Below are 17,907 nucleotides of genomic sequence, written 5' to 3'. Positions count from 1 at the left end.
GTCTAGACCGACCCTCTGAAAGAGCGCCCACTCCCCCTCCCTGTCCCTGTAACCCCACCTAACCTGCACATCTTTGGACTGTGGGAGGAAACTGGAGCACCCGGAGGAAACCCACGCAGAAACGGGGAGAACGTGCAGACTCCGCACAGTCACCCAAGGCCGGAATTGAACCCGGGTCCCGGGCTCTGTGAGGCAGTAGTGCTAACCACTGTGCCGCCCACTGTTTATCTGCCCTCTGGTTGCTTTTGTGATATGTTATCAAATTTTATTTGGTAAAGCTCCTGTGATGCACCTTATGGATGTTTTGATTTTCTTTCAAGTCACCATCTAAATAATAAGTTGTTTTTGTTGTTGTTTTAAATGATGGATGTAAGTCATCGCAAGCATCAGGACCCCATGAAACACCAAACCCACCCCAGTATGCGTCCCTCTATTGGTGTCCAGTGTCACCGTATATACACTCTGGGTTGTTAGCGAATGATTTTATCTTTCTCCTGTGCAATTCAGATGCAATCATCTGAAGTATAATGCTGACGGATCCCAACTAGGCTAAGTCAATAGGCTGAGGTTTTGAGCATCACTGGAGTGCACAATTTAGAACATAGAACAGTACAGCACAGAACAGGCCCTTCGGCCCTCGATGTTGTGCCGAGCAATGATCACCCTACTTAAACCCACGTAACCCGTATACCCGTAACCCAACAATCCCCCCATTAACCTTACACTACGGACAATTTAGCATGGCCAATCCACCTAACCCCGCACATCTTTGGACTGTGGGAGGAAACCGGAGCACCCGGAGGAAACCCACGCACACACGGGGAGGACGTGCAGACTCCACACAGACAGTGACCCAGCCGGGAATCTAACCTGGGACCCTGGAGCTGTGAAGCATTGATGCTAACCACCATGCTACCGTGAGGCCCCTTTTTTGGAGTGACACTTTACACAGTACTAAAGTTGTGCGTACTGTCAGAGGTGTAATCCGTCAGGTCGTACAGTAAACCTAAGGACGACCACAGTAAGTATGCTTCAAAAATAACAACAGAAAATGCTGAAAATACTCAACAGGTCTGACTGCATCGATGAAGCAAAAAACAGAACTAAGGTTTTCGGTAAATGTCTTTTCATCATTTTTAAAAAATTTTCTTTGTAAATTTAGAGCAGCCAATTCTTTTCTTTTCCCATTAAGGGGCAGTTTAGCGTGGCCAATCTACCTACACTGCATATCGTTGGGTTGTGGGAGTGTGACCCACGCAGACACGGGGAGAATGTGCAAACTCCACACGGACAGTGACCCAGGGCCGGGATCGAACCTGGGACCTCAGCGCCGTGAGGCAGAGCTGCTGGCCACCATGCTGCTCCTAATAGAATAGAACAGTACAGCACAGAACAGGCCCTTCGGCCCTCGATGTTGTGCCGAGCAATGATCACCCTACTTAAACCCACGTAACCCGTATACCCGTAACCCAACAATCCCCCCATTAACCTTACACTACGGGCAATTTAGCATGGCCAATCCACCTAACCCGCACATCTTTGGACTGTGGGAGGAAACCGGAGCACCCGGAGGAAACCCACGCACACACGGGGAGGACGTGCAGACTCCACACAGACAGTGACCCAGCCGGGAATCGAACCTGGGACCCTGGAGCTGTGAAGCATTGATGCTAACCACCATGCTACCGTGAGGCCCTTAATGTCTTTTAATCGGAATTAAGTTCTGCTGAAAGGTCATCAACTATTTTAACATAGCTCTATTTCTTTCCCTACCTGTCTTGTTGAGTATTTGCAGCATTTTCTATTTTAAGATCAGATTTGCAGTATTTTTCAGTTCAAGGTATTGACTAGATGTGTACATTGGGGCACTGTGAAGAAATGGAAGTTGCTCTATAAGTGGAAACATTAGTGACCACAGACAAGTCCGAGGTGAGTGTCTCATAGAATTTACAGTGCAGAAGGAGGCCATGCGGCCCATCGAGTCTGCACCGGCTCTTGGAAAGAGCACCCCGCCTAGGTCCACACCTCCACCCTATCCCCATAACCCAGTAACCCCACCCAACACTAAGGGCAGTTTTTGACACTATGGGCAATTTATCATGGCCAATTCACCTAACCTGCACATCTTTGGACTCTGGGAGGAAACCGGAGCACCCGGAGGAAACCCAAAACCCACGCAGACACGGGGAGAACGTACAGACTCCACTCAGACAGTGACCCAAGCCGAGAATCGAACTTGCGACCCTGGAGCTGTGAAGCAATTGTGCTATCCACCATGCTACCGTGCTGCCCAAATGGGCAGGTTAAAGTGGTTAAAGAGAAACCAGTTATATTACAAAGTAATAATATGTGCAGTACTCTTCAGATCCCAGTCGTGTCTGAGGTGCCGGTTCCAAGTCAAGCCGACTTTTATTTCACCGGTCATTAGACTGTCCGTGAGTCGTCGTTCCCCCCCCGCCTGTCCCCGTGCCCCCCCTCCCCTCCTCCATCTCAGTGAGGGAGCTCGCACTGAACGAGAAACGTGGTGGGAGGCCGGAAAATCCAGCTTCCTATAATAGAACATAGAACAGCACAGAACAGGCCCTTCGGCCCTCGATGTTGTGCCGAGCCATGATCACCGTACTCAAACCCACGTATCCACCCTATACCCGTAACCCAACAACCCCCCCTTTAACCTTACTTTTTAGGACACTACGGGCAATTTAGCATGGCCAATCCACCTAACCCGCACATCTTTGGACTGTGGGAGGAAACCGGAGCACCCGGAGGAAACCCACGCACACACGGGGAGGACGTGCAGACTCCACACAGACAGTGACCCAGCCGGGAATCGAACCTGGGACCCTGGAGCTGTGAAGCATTTATGCTAACCACCATGCTACCGTGCTGCCCACCTAATCTTCCTCCTAAATTTAGCATAGTCGTGTACTGCACGATTGATGCCTGTTGAAAACCAGCAAATGGAAGATATGGCTGGCTGATTGGCATATCCGGCCTGAATAAGTCTTCAAAATTTGACAAGTGCTGGTCGGTGTCAAATTGTCACCACTCTTTCTTTTTCCTACGACAGGTGTCACAGTTGGAAGACGAGGAAGACTTTGAGGGAACGGGCTTGGAAGACGACATGATTAATGCTGGCTTTGGAAATGGAAATGGGAATGGCGATGAAGAAGAGGAGGAGGAGGATGAGGATTCATTGGTTTATTTTGTCCTTGAAGAGAGTACGGGTTATATGGCGCCAACGTTGAAAGCACTTTCCATTCTTCACACGCTCCTTTCCTTTCTCTGCATAATCGGATACAACTATCTAAAGGCAAGTGCAAAAACTGAGTGGTAAAGCCAATCTTTTGAGGATTTTTTCCAGCACCAACAACACTCCAGATTCAACCACAAGTCGGAATGATTTTTGACTATTTTTTAATACACGTGTTTTACAAGCAAGTGTGTCCTTTCAGAGTCTTCAATCTGATATCAGTATCCATGCGGCTACCTGGAGAATGTTGTGCTCAGATTTTAGTGGGGTTTGTAAGGTTCAAATATGGCGTCCCGATCTTCAGACCCCAGATGCGACCCTCAAACTCACCCAGAAGAGGGTCCTGGGGGGGGTGGGGTGGGGGGGGGGGGGGGGGGGGGGGTGCCCGCAACCCCCCGCACCCCCCCGCACAGGCCCGATCCACAGCTGGGGGAGAATGTTAGTGCCAAGGTGCCACCCTGTCTAGAGGGCAAGCACCTGGGGACCTCCGATCCCGTGGGTGACCCCCACGAGTGCCGTTCCGTCCGGCCACCGTTTGTGGAGGCCAACACCAAACGGTGCACGCTAGGGATCTCCAAGGTGAGGGAGTTACATTCCATGCCTTGGGTAGATCGTGGGAATGCATATTAGACTGAGACTAGCTGTCTCACTCTAATATGCAGACTTCCTTTAAATAAAAGTGACCCGCCCGCAATAGGTGGGATTCACATTGCGACGTCACGTTAGATCCGTTAGCTCTTGCGAGGCGTGGTGAGCCAGGTAGATCCCGGAAGAGGAACATTCCAGCATCTACTGACCATGCCAGGCTGCCATTCCGGCTGGTAGATCTTGCCCAATGGCTTGAGTGCTTTTAATTAATATTTTGTTGGCAAGTTTGGAATTCTTGTAATTCGGTCTAAGCCCATTGGGAAGATTTGCCGCTGCATGTTTAGGATGCTTAAAAGTTTTGTGTGACAAGTTGCTGCAAGTTACAAGTTGATAACGGGACAGCAAGGAAGGCCAGACTACTGAAACCTTTATTTCATACTCTTTCATGGGATGTGAGTGTCACTGGCGAGGCCCAGCATTTATTGCCCATCCCTAATTGCCCTTGAGAAGGTGGAGGTGGTGCAACATTTTCTTGAACTGCTGCAGTCCATGTGGTGTGCGCACATCACTGTGCTGTTAGGAAGGGAGATCCGGAATTTTGACCCAGCGACAGTGAAGGTACGGCCGATATTTTTCCAAGTCCGGATGGTGAGTGGCTTGGAGGGGAACCTCCAGGTGGTGGAGTTCCCCATGTATCTGCTGCCCTTGTCCATCTAGGTGCCAGAGGTTGTGGGTTTGGAAAGTCTTCGCGAAGAGCCTTGGTGAGTTGCTGCAATGAATCTTGATCATAGAATACACTGCTACCCATGTGCGTCGGTGGTGGAAGCAGTGAATGGGGTACCGATCCAGCTGGATGGTGTCAATCACCTTGAGTGTTGTTGGAGGCACTCATCCAAGTGAGTGGAGAATATTCCTATTTGGATAGGCTTTGAGGAGTCCGGAGGTGGTTAGTCAGTGCAGAATTCCCAGCCTCTGACCTGCTCTTCGTGCAATATTATTTGTATGGCTGGTCCAGTTCAGTTCCTGGTCAGTGGTAGCTCCCAGGATGTAGATGGTGGGAGATCCAATGATGGTGATGCCATCGAATATCCAGTGTTGATGGTTGGATTCTCTCTTGTTGGAGATAGTCATTGCCTTGCGTGGTGCAAATGTTACTTGCCTATTGTCAGCCCAAGCCTCAATGTCGCCCACCTCTTGAGTTCAGCTCCTTTGTCCATGCTTCATAGACCACACAGTGCAGAAGGAGGCCATTCGGCCCATCGAGTCTGCACCGACCTACTTAAGCCCTCACTTCCACCCTATCCCCGCCCCTCCCTAACCTTTTTGGTCACAAAGGGCAATTTACCATGGCCACTCCACCTACCCTGCACGTCTTTGGACTGTGGGAGGGAACCGGAGCACCCGGAGGAAACTCACGCAGACACGGGGAGGACGTGCAGACTCCGCATAGACAGTGACCCAGCGGGGCATCGAACACACAGTCCTATCTACTTGCGCTACCATGCTGCCCAAATGCTTTGATAAAGGCTGTATTGAGATCAGGAGCCGAGTGGCCCTGGCAGAACCCAAACTGAGCGTCCGTAAGCAGGTCATTGCTGAGTAAGGGCTGCTTGATTTGTCAGAACTCTTCACGGTCCCCTCCATCACTTTGCTGATGATCAAAAGTAGACCAATGGTGCGGTTACTGACCTGAGTGAGCAGGGCAAGCATCTGCGTAGCACCAAGGCAAGCACCTTAAAGGATTGTAAAATTAATAGCGCAAGGACTGCAAAGGAAGTGTAAACTGGGACGAGTGAACTCATTGCCAAATCAGGTACAGAGAAGGAAATGAAGTGAAGCAAAGAATGACTGAATTATGAGAGAAAATAAATCTATTATGAGAGAAATCTTCAAAACAATTGAAACATGAGGTAATGTCACTGGATTAGTAATCCAGAGGCCCTGGTTACTGCCCAGGGTTAATAAATCTGGGCTATAAAGCTAGCCTCAGTAATGGTTACCATCAAACCCGCATTGATTTGTTTTTAAAAACCCATCTGGTTCACTAATGCCCCCTTTAAGGAAGGAAATCTGCCATCCTTACCCGGTCTGGCCTACATGTGACTCCAGACCCGCAGCGATGCGGTTGACCTTTAGCCCCTCTGAAATGGCCGAGCGAGACACTCAGTGCAAGGGCAATTAGGGATGGGCGGCAACCGCTGCCTCATCAGCATCGTTTAATGGTACGTAGACCGAAATGGACAAGATTTAACTTTGTGGAGAGCGTGAAAGTGCGGCAACTTCACGCCGTTTAAATCATTTTAATGGCGTGGCGTCTTTGCAAAGCTAGCATATGTAACAGACGACAACTTCTGGCTTTCTGAATTTGATCCTGAATGTGCCTCTCCTGAAGTTGCGTGTGTAAACAGCGAGAGCTGTTAGCTGCACTGTCGTTTCTATTGACAGAAATTATGGGCCTTGTTGCGATTTGGTGACCTAATCAGCCAAAGGTCGTTTTGGAACTCTGCTTAAATCGCTAAATTAACATGTGAATTCATTTCATTTTCTAAAACGCTTTAGGTTCCTTTAGTCATCTTCAAACGGGAGAAGGAGCTTGCCAGGAAGTTGGAGTTTGACGGTTTATACATTACCGAGCAGCCTGCGGATGATGATATTAAAGGGCAGTGGGATCGGCTAGTCCTCAATACGCCGTAAGTGCTGAAACACTCGCACGTTTGCTGCTTCTCGACACTGTGCAAAACCGCCAAAAAATGCAGCAACGTACAATCAAACAGTGGAGTTTAATGTTCAGCCGTGTGTCACTTATGTAAGATAATAATAATAATCGCTTATTGTCACGAGTCGGCTTCAGTGAAGTTACTGTGAAAAGCCCCTAGTCGCCACATTCCGGAGCCTGCTCGGGGAGGCCGGTACGGGAATTGAACCCGCGTTGCTGGCATTGTTCTGCATTACAAGCCAGCTGTTTAGCCCACTGTGCTAAACCAGCCCCTGGTTTAAACCAGATTTGTATAAAGATGTAGTTATCGGGGCTAATATTCTGGATGGACACCATTACGGGTGTTCAGCAATCATAGACGCGTCTTTAATTTCAACAGAAGGAAGGGTGTGGCGGTCCGAACATACATGGCCGACGGCAAGGTTCCACACCAGCAATGCAAAGTCAGAAAATTGGCCCCTTACTGATCAATTTCCACTTCACAATGATAAGCAAATGGGCAGTATAACTTCAGTCCAGTCGCATAGTGTGGAAAGTAGCGAGGGACTGGGGTAGGGGTGGGAGTTAGTTCCAAGTTACACACTTGATCTTCACACCTGGTAGGTTGTAGCTCTTGCACAGTATGAAACCAGAGTAAAATAGTGTTCAGGATTCCTTCGACCCCCATGGGCATTTTATAATCTGGTACTTGTCTATTTCGTAGTTTCAATGATTTTTAATAAAATAAATAAATAATCTTTCTTGTCACAAATAGGCTTGCATTAACACTACTATGAAATTACTGTGAAAAGCCCCTAGTTGCCACCTGCTCGGGTACGCTGAGGGAGAATTCAGAATTCTCAGCTGATACGGGAATTGAACCCGCGCTGCTGGCCTTGTTCTGCATCACAAACCAGCTGTCTAGCCCACTGAGCTAAATCAGTTCTTTGTTCCTTAAGATTTGCTGTCTAGGAGCAGAGTTCAGCGTGTGTGCCGTCTTCACTCGTGGTTGTGGTCACAGATCGTTGGCTTCAATATAAGTACATCTTCGAAGCAGCTCTGTGAAACCTCGGCAGCTGTTACATAGAGGGGGGTTTACCCAGAGGCCACTGGCAGTAGGAAAAGCAGCTTTGAGCCCATTGGCGGCAATGCCGGCTTATCCCACCCTAAAGCTTGGACGTAGTGCCAGACATTGGCATTTAGGGGTTCCGTGCCGTATCACCGATGGGGCGGCCTTTGTTTCGCACTCCCTCCCCACCATCCCCTCAGCATTGCAATCATCCGGGCGCCACATCTAAAGGCCATCCCAGCACACAGCAGCCAGGCTTCGTGGGTCAGCAGGAAGTGATGGCTGCCGAGAAATCCATACCCAGCTTTTCAGACGCCTCCCTTGAGAGACTCCTAGATTCAATAGCGGCCTGACGTGATGGCCTCTACCCAGTAAACCCAGAATGGGAGGCAGTGGTCAGTGCACTATCGCCCTGCAGAAGACAGCCATCCAGTACATGAAGAGGATGAATGATCTCCAATCTGCCAGGGTAAGTCACTCTTCTCAACACTCACCTCGCACGCACACACCCATCACGCATCCACGGCAATCTCACTAACTTCCAGCTCAAGGCACACCGCCATTCGCTGTGCCACACATATCTTCATCTCCCCGGTGGTCATGTCCTCATTACCTTGCTGATCCCACTCACAATCCATCACATGCCAGGTATCTGTCACCTGCCCTGGGATGTGTCCTGGTTACACACTCTCCATCTTTTATGCAGGGAACGTTTGCTCACAACAAGAGAGATTGATATCCCAGATGGGTGGAGGAATGCCAGAGCTGAAGCACTTCACGGACTTGGAGGACAGAACCATCCAGTTAGCCGGGGAGGACGTCGATCGTTCCTGAACTGATGCTGAGGTCAATGGCGATAAACTAAGCGAGGATCCATCTCTGCAACATCCATCAGGCAACAATACTGTGTCATGAGTCCTGTTCCTCCCCTGCTAGGCACTAATGAACTCTCCTTTCTGCTGCAGGCACCTCTGGGAAGCAGCGGAGGGAGCCCACTCACCAGGTCCCCGACTCCGAGGGCAGAGCAGAGTCACAGACCCCGACATTGAGGACCCCTCACAATGTGCACCTCACCCACACCCGCTGCTAGCACACAGACACACACCTTGGCAGGACCTAGTCTTGGAGCAGACTTGGGGTCACATCGTACTCCCAGATCCACAGCAGGCGGGGGCCAGGACATCCCAGGGTGGACTCCATCATGCCTCAGTTGCTCCAAAGTCAAACTCTGGCAAATCAGGACGTGATGTCTGGGATTGAAAGGCTGCATGGAGAAGCCCGTCTGCCTCCTGTCCGAGGTGACACTGCAATGCAACAAGGCCAACATGGTGGCGGACGCTGTAGAGACCTTGATGCAAGATCTTTCTCCTGCGCTGCTGCAGGACATGCACTCCATGGTGCAGATACTTGCTAGGATCCATGAGTGCCAACTCCAGAGGACGGTGGGGCTTCTCGGACTCGTGTCCCACTGCCCCTCTACCCCAAAAAGGAAGCCGGGGCCCTCAGGCACCCATCGGAACGAGGGCCGGCTGGTGCACAGCCCAGGGTCATCCACCCAAGTCGCTCTGGGAGTGTTCCCCCATCCGAATCCCTCCTTCCTTTGATAGCTTCAGCTCTAGCTCCACAGAGCTAGAGGGTGGCATTGGCACACAACAGGACCCTGACAGCAGAGCGGGGGCCTCCAGTTCTTAGCCCTTCAGAGGACCCCAGGCAAGGTGGTCACAGACAACAGGGTGTGGCAGACAGCAGGCAGCCTCTACCTCACTGTTGATGTTGGAGACGTAGCGACTGGGCTGGAAAGGTTAAGAAGCTCCAGGTGCACGGGTGTTAAGCACTTCTACCTAACGTTCAGCTCTGTAAATAAACCCTCGCTAATTGCACCCTTTCTGTGGCTCCGTATTCTGATGAGCTCTGGTTCTGTAGTACCAACCTGAAAACTGGATTGCTGCAACAGTGTTCAGTCCCGGGCTTCCTCCATGTGCTTTGTGCAAGGTTTCCAGCACGTTGGAGGCATCCGTTCCCAGTAACTGAACACACCAGTCATGCCTGGGTCTCGTAGGGAATGAGGATGTCTCCCACAATGTACTGCTCTAGCCTCACTCATTCCAGTCACTGACAGCGTGTGTGGTCTCTGCACCTTGGAGAGCAGCTGGGAATTGTGCACTCAACTGGAGGGGATACGTTTGGTGTGACCGCAGATAAACTGAGCATTCGGCAAGTGGAAGCCCTTACCGATCACGTGCGTCCCAGCTTGAAGCCCCGGAGATCTGAGTGCCACACGAATGCAGTCGATGGCACCCTCCCCTGTGGTAAGCCAGAGATTGGTGCAAAGCTCCTCGTTCTTGCCTCCTGGATTTCCTGGTTGAAATGGACGGAGTTGTGTGCCCTCTGGACGATTGCGTCCGTCACCGCCTCGATGCATTTGCATGCAGAAGCTTGAAAAAGCCTGCTGAGGTCAGCCGTGGAGCCAGACAGAACAATTGAGAGCCGCAGTAACTTTCAGTGACACAGGTAATGGTCCCTGTGATGATATGATCTGCATACTCGTCTGCCATTGGGCCAGAACATCGGCTTACCATTGGCCCTGGTCGGTCATGTGCCTCTCGACCGATTGGCCGAGAGGCTGAGTTAAGCACGCCTCTATTAACGAGGTATAAATGCTCAAACGCCTGACGATCGTCCCTTTCCACTGTAGACGATCGCAGAGCTGTGTTCTAGTTAATTAAAGCCAGACTTCGGTAAATCACTCGCCTCGCGTGCAATCGATGGTACATCAGTCCCCCCCCAGGTTCCCATGGTGCCACATCCTGCAGAAGGTGGCAGATGTGACCAACCGGTTTCCTGAACAATGTAATCTTTGATGCTGGACACTTAGTCATCTGCAGGTATGTCAGGTGCAATCTGTACACCCTGGGTCAATCAGGGTGCGGCCAAGTGATGGCTCTCTGGGATTCATCCTCTGATTGGAATTTAACGCATTTTGGGCGCAAATAGCGGGCTATTTCTCGACACCTGCAAACGCAGAGAACAACCCGCTATCAAAGGGGACTGTTTCATCTCGCCTCGGTCGGGAAAGCCCTGTCGAGGACGTACTTACCTCACTTCCTGCGCTGACGAGCTCAGGCATTTTTAAATGCCGCCCTGATCTCTTGACCCCACCACAGCCTCCAGAACCCCCCCCGGCCCAATGCCCCAACTTTCCTCTTATGGGGTCTTCAAACCCTATCTCCTCAGAGCAGGGCACCCCCCCAGGCCCGATCCCCAGCACAGGCACCTTGGCACAGTCTGACACCCTGGCAGTGCCTAGATGTCAGGGTCGCTGTGGAAGTGCCAGAGTAACACGTTTGTGTGGGCCAGTGCTAAATGGCACCATGACGAAGCCTCCTAGGCATGGGCGCTCATTCCCGAGCCTCGGGAGAATCGGGAGGTGACATATTTAAATGAGCACAATGGGCCATTTAGATATGTAAATTTGGATTTCGGGCAGTGAGCCTCATTGCGTCAGCGAGTAACGAGGCCGTGTGCAGAGCAAACCCTGCCGGCCCTTCCTCCTCACGGTTCTGCTCCTGCCTTTGGTAAGCAGGGTGCCTCAGTTAAAGTCATCTTCTCTCCCGCCCATGAGCACGGAGAATGACATTGCGTTCACCAGGCGCCATGTTTAGTATGTGACCTCGCTGCAGTTAACTTCTGTCTCCTGAGGACCTCTCTTTATCCATTCGCCGTCAGAAGCTGCCACTCAGAGCCCACTGATTCATGTCCTGGCCACCACGTGGATGCCCAGTCCTTCATTCTCATGCAGGTTGGGCAGGAGCCCACACCACCCTTGCCTCGCACCTTGTGACAGTAGCCACAGCTTTCGTTTCAGGAGCAGGCATTGTCCCAAACGTTCAGCCAAAGGCCTTGCGCTCAACCTGATCCATGATGGGACGCACTTGTCAATGCGTACCTCAGCACACAACCAAAGTTCAGGAGCGCAATTCTCGGGCATTGCCCCATTTTCCCATTCGGCCAATGGTACAGGCGCACCATGGCAGTCAACGATTGTAGAAGTGAGTGTGCCAAGGGTTAACTGCCGAGCAACCATCAGTGGCACTCGTACGTTTAAGTGGTGCTTGGCTGGGCATCATTGCGTGTGTTGTTGGACTCCAAACATGTCAATTGAATTACAGCTGATAGGTCTCAGCTGCATTGGGGTACTATCAACCGACATGTTTTTCCATTAGCCTTGCCCTTGTCAACAGCCCACCTCCAGAGACCTCTGTTACCCCCAGATTTGAATAGAATCGTCATTGCACGATGACTGCCAACCACCCATCGCACTGCCCCAGACTTTTCTTCCCTCCGTGAGGCCTTTCCAAGTTGCCCATGGCCCAGTAAGTTAAGGCAACCACCGGAACAGTGCTTTTCGCACGTGACAGTCTTCCCCGAATAAACCCCCCTCTCCCCCCAGTCCCCCCCAGGTCTAACGGCTGGACACCCACAGTCAGAGCTGGTACCCCAAGTCAGCCCCCTTAATACACGGAAAATCCAATTCCAGCCCATGTTGTTTCCTCTTTATTTATTTTTTTGTTCCCTCACACAGGCAAAGTAAGATCGTACACTGCTCATCAGACACATCCAAGTCAGCTCGGACCATATAGTCCTTTAGACAAATTCCCACTTTCAGCCGTCAGAAATCCTCCGCCTTTCCCCATGCGAACTTTATGAATAATACAGGTCTCGCCATCAATTTGTTCTCACCCTCCTCTCTAGCTGTTCTATTTTGTTCCGCATGCACTTGCTAAGTATCAATGTTTCGGTAGGATCAAGCATTGACAAGATTTCCTTTTCTCACCCTCTGTAGGTCATTCCCACACAACTATTGGGACAAGTTCGTCAAAAGAAAGGTAAACATGTAGCTTTGAACACTAATCACAAATATGGCTTAAAATGTGCCTTTTTTATTTAGTCTTTTCATGGGATGTGGGTGTCATTGGGCTGGGCCATCATTGGGCCATCCTAATTGCCCTTGAACTGATTGTCTCGCTCGCCCATTCCAGAGGGACAGTTAAGAGTCAACCACATTGCTGTGGGGTCTGGAGCCCCATGTAGGCCAGACCGGGTAAGGACGGCAGATTTCCTTCCCTCAGGGATTTTGGACGAGATGGGTTTTTTTTTAAAAAACTCATTCGTGGGACATGTGCATCGCCGGCTCGGACCGCATTTATTGCCCACCCCTAACTGCCCTTGAGAAGGTGTTGGTGAGCAATCGACGATTGATTCACGGTTACCATTACTGAGATTAGCTTTGGAGTCCAGTTTGTATTTATTGTCCTGTGGTGGGATTTGAACCCGTGTTTCCTTGGCTTTTGGATTGCGAGGCTACTGACATTACCGCACCATCCCTGCCACCCCCCCCCCTCCCCCCAGCCCATCCATTCCCCCCCCCCCCCCCCCCCAGCCCATCCATTTACCCCCCCCCCCAGCCCATCCATTCTTCCCCCCCAGCCCATCCATTTTTCACAGTAAGAAGCCTTATAGCACCAGGGTAAAGTCCGACAGGTTTGTTTGGAATCCCCAGCTTTCGGAGTGTAGCTCCTTCCTCATGTGAGTGAGTGACAATGCAATGGCATTGACATACAATATTTGCGATGGGCTGTTTGGTACTCTGCGCATGCCGTGAAAGTAATCGTAACGCACTTTTATAACAGTGCATTGGAAACAAATCTCGTCGAGGAGAATTTTAGGAGCAAAGATTGAAGCAACGACAAAAGCGTTCATATTTTTTCCTGCCTTTCTAGGTGCTGGATAAGTATGGTGATATCTATGGCAGGGACCGTATCGCAGAGCTGCTTGGAATGGATATGAGTGCCTTGGATGTCACTGTCCCCCAGGAGAAAAAGCCAGCAGCTGACAACTCTGTTCTCTCATGGTTAGCACCTGTTATTTCACACTTTCATGGGATGTGAGCATTTCTGGATATGCCAGCATTTGTTGTCAATGCCTAATTGCCCTTTGAGGGTAGTTAAGCATCAAAGTGCATTTCTGTGGGTCTGGAGTCACATGTAGGTCAGGCCGGGTAAAGACGGCAGATTTCCTTCCTGGAAGGACGTTGGTGAACCAGATGGGTTTTGAATTTTTTTTTTTAGCAACAATCGGTGATGATTTCACAATCGCTATTACCGAGACGAGCTTTATATCCCAGATTTCGTTAATTGAATTTGAATTCAGCCAGCTGTCGTGGTGGAATATGAGCCCATGTCCTGTGTCCCTGCAGCATAAGCCTAGGCTTCTGGATGACTAGCCACGTGACATTATCACTAGACCATCTCCTGCTTTTATTTTGCAATGAGTATCAAGCAAAATGGACCGTTTTGTTCTGCCAGAGAGCTGTAAATTGCGCTCCAATAGAACAAAGAAAAGTACAGCACAGGAACAGGCCCTTCGGCCCTCCAAGCCCGTGCCGACCATGCTGTCCGTCTGAACTAAAATCTTCTACACTTCCGGGGTCCATATCCCTCTATTCCCATCCTATTCATGTATTTGTTAAGATGCCCCTTATCATCCCTGCTTCCACCACCTCCTCCGGCAGCGAGTTCCAGGCACCCACTACCCTCTGTGTAAAAAGTGTTTTGTTGAGCGTACTGATTTTTTTGTGTATATTTGATGAAAAATATTCTCCTTTCAAGCACCAAGGTTAAAGCTATGAATGGTGAAGCAAGAAGGAGAATATGAGCAATAGGGGGCAGCACGGTGGCGCAGTGGGTAGCACTGCTGCCTCACGGTGCCGAGGTCCCAGGTTCGATCCCGGCTCTGGGTCACTGTCCGTGTGGAGTTTGCACATTCTCCCCGTGTTTGCGTGGGTTTCGCCCCCCGCAACCCAAAGATGTGCAGGGTAGGTGGATTGGCCGCGCTAAATTGCCTGTTAATTAGAAAAAATGATTTGGGTACACGGGGGCCTCACGGTAGCATGGTGGTTAGCATCAATGCTTCACAGCTCCAGGGTCCCAGGTTCGATTCCCGGCTGGGTCACTGTCTGTGTGGAGTCTGCACGTCCTCCCCGTGTGTGCGTGGGTTTCCTCCGGGTGCTCCGGTTTCCTCCCACAGTCCAAAGATGTGCGGGTTAGGTGGATTGGCCATGCTAAATTGCCCGTAGTGTAAGGTTAATGGGGGATTGTTGGGTTACGGGTTATGTGGGTTTAAGTAGGGTGATCATTGCTCGGCACAACATCGAGGGCCGAAGGGCCTGTTCTGTGCTGTACTGTTCTATGGATACACTAAATTTAGAAAAAAAAGCGAACACGCACAAAATAGAGACCCCAGATACCAGTTATTCATTTCCAGCATTTGCTTTCTTTTGCTTTGTTTGTAGGATCACATCCTTGGATATCAAATATCAAATTTGGAAGTTTGGGGTGATCTTCACTGACAACGTAAGTAAATGCACGACACACAGCCCATTTTTAATTAGCAAACTTAAAAATATTTTCAACAAAGCTCGTTTTTATTCTTGCTGTTTACGAAAACCAAGCATCAATTAATTGTGGAGGATTAGGCATCGGACTGCAAAAGATTTACCCCGAACAGAGGGCTGGATTCTCCAATTTTGAGACTACGCGCTGACGCCGGCGTGGGGTTTTACGACCGTGAAAAAACGGCCGCGGATCCTCCGTGTGGTGGGGGGGCCAGCAGGCACGCAACGTAAAGCCCCTGGCTCTAGCTGCGGATAGGACTGGAGAATTGCCGGGTCCGTAGCCGCGCATGCGCTTGGCGGCAGCGCGCGGACCCGGCCTGCCAAATAATGGCCCCCTTTGGCCAGGCTGACCACCTCCAGCCCCCGCCAAAGCCCTACCCCCCCCCCCCCCCCCCCCCCCCCCCGGCCCGCAGACCGGCTCCCCAGACTTTGCCACCGCTGGACCCAGTCTGCAGCCACCACGCCGAGTTCCCGGAAATGCATACCACCCACGACCGATGCCGTCAGGAACTCGGTCCATCGGGGGCGTTGCATCGGGGCGGAGGGCCTCGGGTAACGTCCTGAGGCCGTCCATACGACGTGGGGCGGAAGTACGCCGATTCGGAGGGGGCAGAGCAACGCTCCCCGATTTCGGCGCCAATGTGGATTCTCCGGCCGGCGATTCTTCGGCGTCAAAAACCAGAGAATCCTGCCCAGAGTCTTGACTTCCTCAGCCTTGTGTGTACGTACCGAGGTGAAGTGTACGGATTTTGTGAGGGAAGACTACGTTTTACTCAAAGTTCTCCATTTCGTAGAAGAAATCTTTACCCTGGAGAACGTTTTGACTTTTCTTTTTAAAAGGACCAACATCCTTTAAGTAAGATTTGTGTTGGCTAATTCTTCAGTGTGATCAGATGTAATTTGTTGTTTTTGTTTTTCCGTCAGTCTTTCCTATATCTGTGCTGGTACATGTTGATGTCTGCCCTTGGGCATTATAACAACTTCTTCTTTGCTGCTCACCTTCTGGACATCGCTATGGGTGTCAAGACCCTTCGGACCATTCTATCCTCCGTCACCCACAACGGCAAACAGGTGGGGCTTACTATAACCTCTTACTTTCTGTCAACTTCCGATGAGAAAGAGCAGCTGTCGCTCTTTGAATTCCCCAGTTAAAATGTTGAATTCTCCCCAGCAAAGCTTTAAGCCTGCCTTTGTCTCGTTGTGTGTAGCTGATGATGACGGTGGGCCTGCTAGCTGTCGTGGTATACCTCTACACGGTCGTGGCTTTCAACTTCTTCCGCAAGTTCTATAACAAGAGCGAGGATGAAGATGATCCAGACATGAAGTGCGATGACATGATGACGGTATGTTTTCTAAAACAAGTAAAATTGTTTATCTTATATGCATAGCCGAATTGATGGAACCATCAATTCACCAGACACGTGGTTCCGATATGAATATAGGCTTTAATCTACTTACTACAGAGCCAGCCTGTTACCCGTTGATGAACTCTCCGTGAACTGCAGGCTGACTCTGGACAAGGGTATTTATACAGCAGCACTAGGGGGAGGAGTTGTGGGCGGAGCCAAGGGTGGAGCCCTGTACAAGCTCCTGAGCATTCCCAGAGCTACTCCCCCTAGTGGTCGGGTAACGCTACTGTGCTTCAAAGACACAGCGTGAATTACCATGTTACATTCACCACACGAATAATGTCTGATGGGAAAAGTGATCGAGGCGTTGGGAAGCGCATAAGCTTTACAAAGCATGTTGGGCCTCTTTAGAAATAATAACATGGGCGGGATTCTCCAGTTCCCCCAGCCGCGAGTTTCTCAGCGGCACGTTCGCTGACGGCGGGATTCCCTCTTCCCGCTGCTTGTCAATGGCATTTCCCATTGAAGCCGCCGCCGGGAAGCCCACGGGACTCTGCCAGTGGAAAAGAGAATCGCGACAGAGAGAGAATTGCGGCCTATCTATGGAAGGCAGATTAAAATGCTGCATCTGCTCAATATGAAAATGAAAATCGCTTATTGTCACGAGTAGGCTTCAATGAAGTTACTGTGAAAAGCCCCTAGTCGCCACATTCCGGCGCCTGTCCAGGGAGGCTGGTACGGGAATCGAACCGTGCTGCTGGCCTGCTTGGTCAGCCAGCGATTTAGCCTAGTGAGCTAAACCAGCCCCTTACATTGCTCTGTGGCTGTGAAAGTTGGGATATAGATAAGACAGTAGAACTTAAATATAAAAGAAACAGGGATGTGGGAGGGAATTTGATGTCACTATCAAGACTGGGAAATGTGTGGTGCGGGGTGATTTAATTAGTCAGGACACAAGATTTCAGTTTCTCACTGGTGGGTTGAGATATAGAGATAAAGTTAGCGGTGTGTATACATTACGTCAGGCTCTGGCGGGCTTGTATGTAGAATGCATTTGAGCACCATGAATACTCATTGACCCAAAACAGTTTACAATAAAGTCCTGCCCTCAGATTGACGTCAACATCGTACATGAAGCTCACAGCACCTAGTTCACAATCCTTTTAATGGGGAGCACGGAGGCACAGTGGTTAGCATTGCTGCTTCGCAGCGCCAGGGACTTGGGTTAGAATCCGACCTTGGGTGACTGTCCTTGTGAAGTTTGCACGTTCTCCCCGTGTCTGCGTGGGTTTCCTCCGGGTGCTCCGGTTTCCTCCCACAGTCCAAAGATGTGCAAGTTAGGTGGATTTGTCATGATAAAATTGTCCAAAGATGTGCGGGTTAGGTGGGGTTTATGGGGTACGGGGACAGCGCGAGAGAGTGGGTCTGGGTAGTGTGCTCTTTCAGAGGGTCAGTGCAGACTCAGTGGGCTGGAATCCTTCTGCACCTAGGAATTCTATG

The 17,907-nt window shown here is 50.5% G+C and overlaps 1 protein-coding gene across 1 annotated transcript in view; it reads left to right on the top strand.

The window, feature by feature from the left end:
• LOC119957898 (ryanodine receptor 1-like) overlaps positions 1-17,907 on the top strand; it is a 463,450-nt gene that overhangs the window by 420,289 nt on the left and 25,254 nt on the right. The window contains exons 97-103 of the mRNA XM_038786087.1: positions 3,071-3,313; positions 6,401-6,531; positions 12,449-12,491; positions 13,386-13,516; positions 14,957-15,017; positions 15,983-16,129; positions 16,267-16,401. Of these exons, the coding sequence (XP_038642015.1) occupies positions 3,071-3,313; positions 6,401-6,531; positions 12,449-12,491; positions 13,386-13,516; positions 14,957-15,017; positions 15,983-16,129; positions 16,267-16,401 (891 nt within the window). The remainder of the gene's footprint in view (positions 1-3,070; positions 3,314-6,400; positions 6,532-12,448; positions 12,492-13,385; positions 13,517-14,956; positions 15,018-15,982; positions 16,130-16,266; positions 16,402-17,907) is intronic.

The sequence above is a fragment of the Scyliorhinus canicula genome, chromosome 27 (assembly GCF_902713615.1).
Source record: "Scyliorhinus canicula chromosome 27, sScyCan1.1, whole genome shotgun sequence".
NCBI classification, from domain to species: Eukaryota; Metazoa; Chordata; class Chondrichthyes; order Carcharhiniformes; family Scyliorhinidae; genus Scyliorhinus; species Scyliorhinus canicula.
The sequence above is the reverse complement of the archived record's forward strand: the minus strand, read 5'-3'. Positions and strand labels throughout refer to the sequence as shown.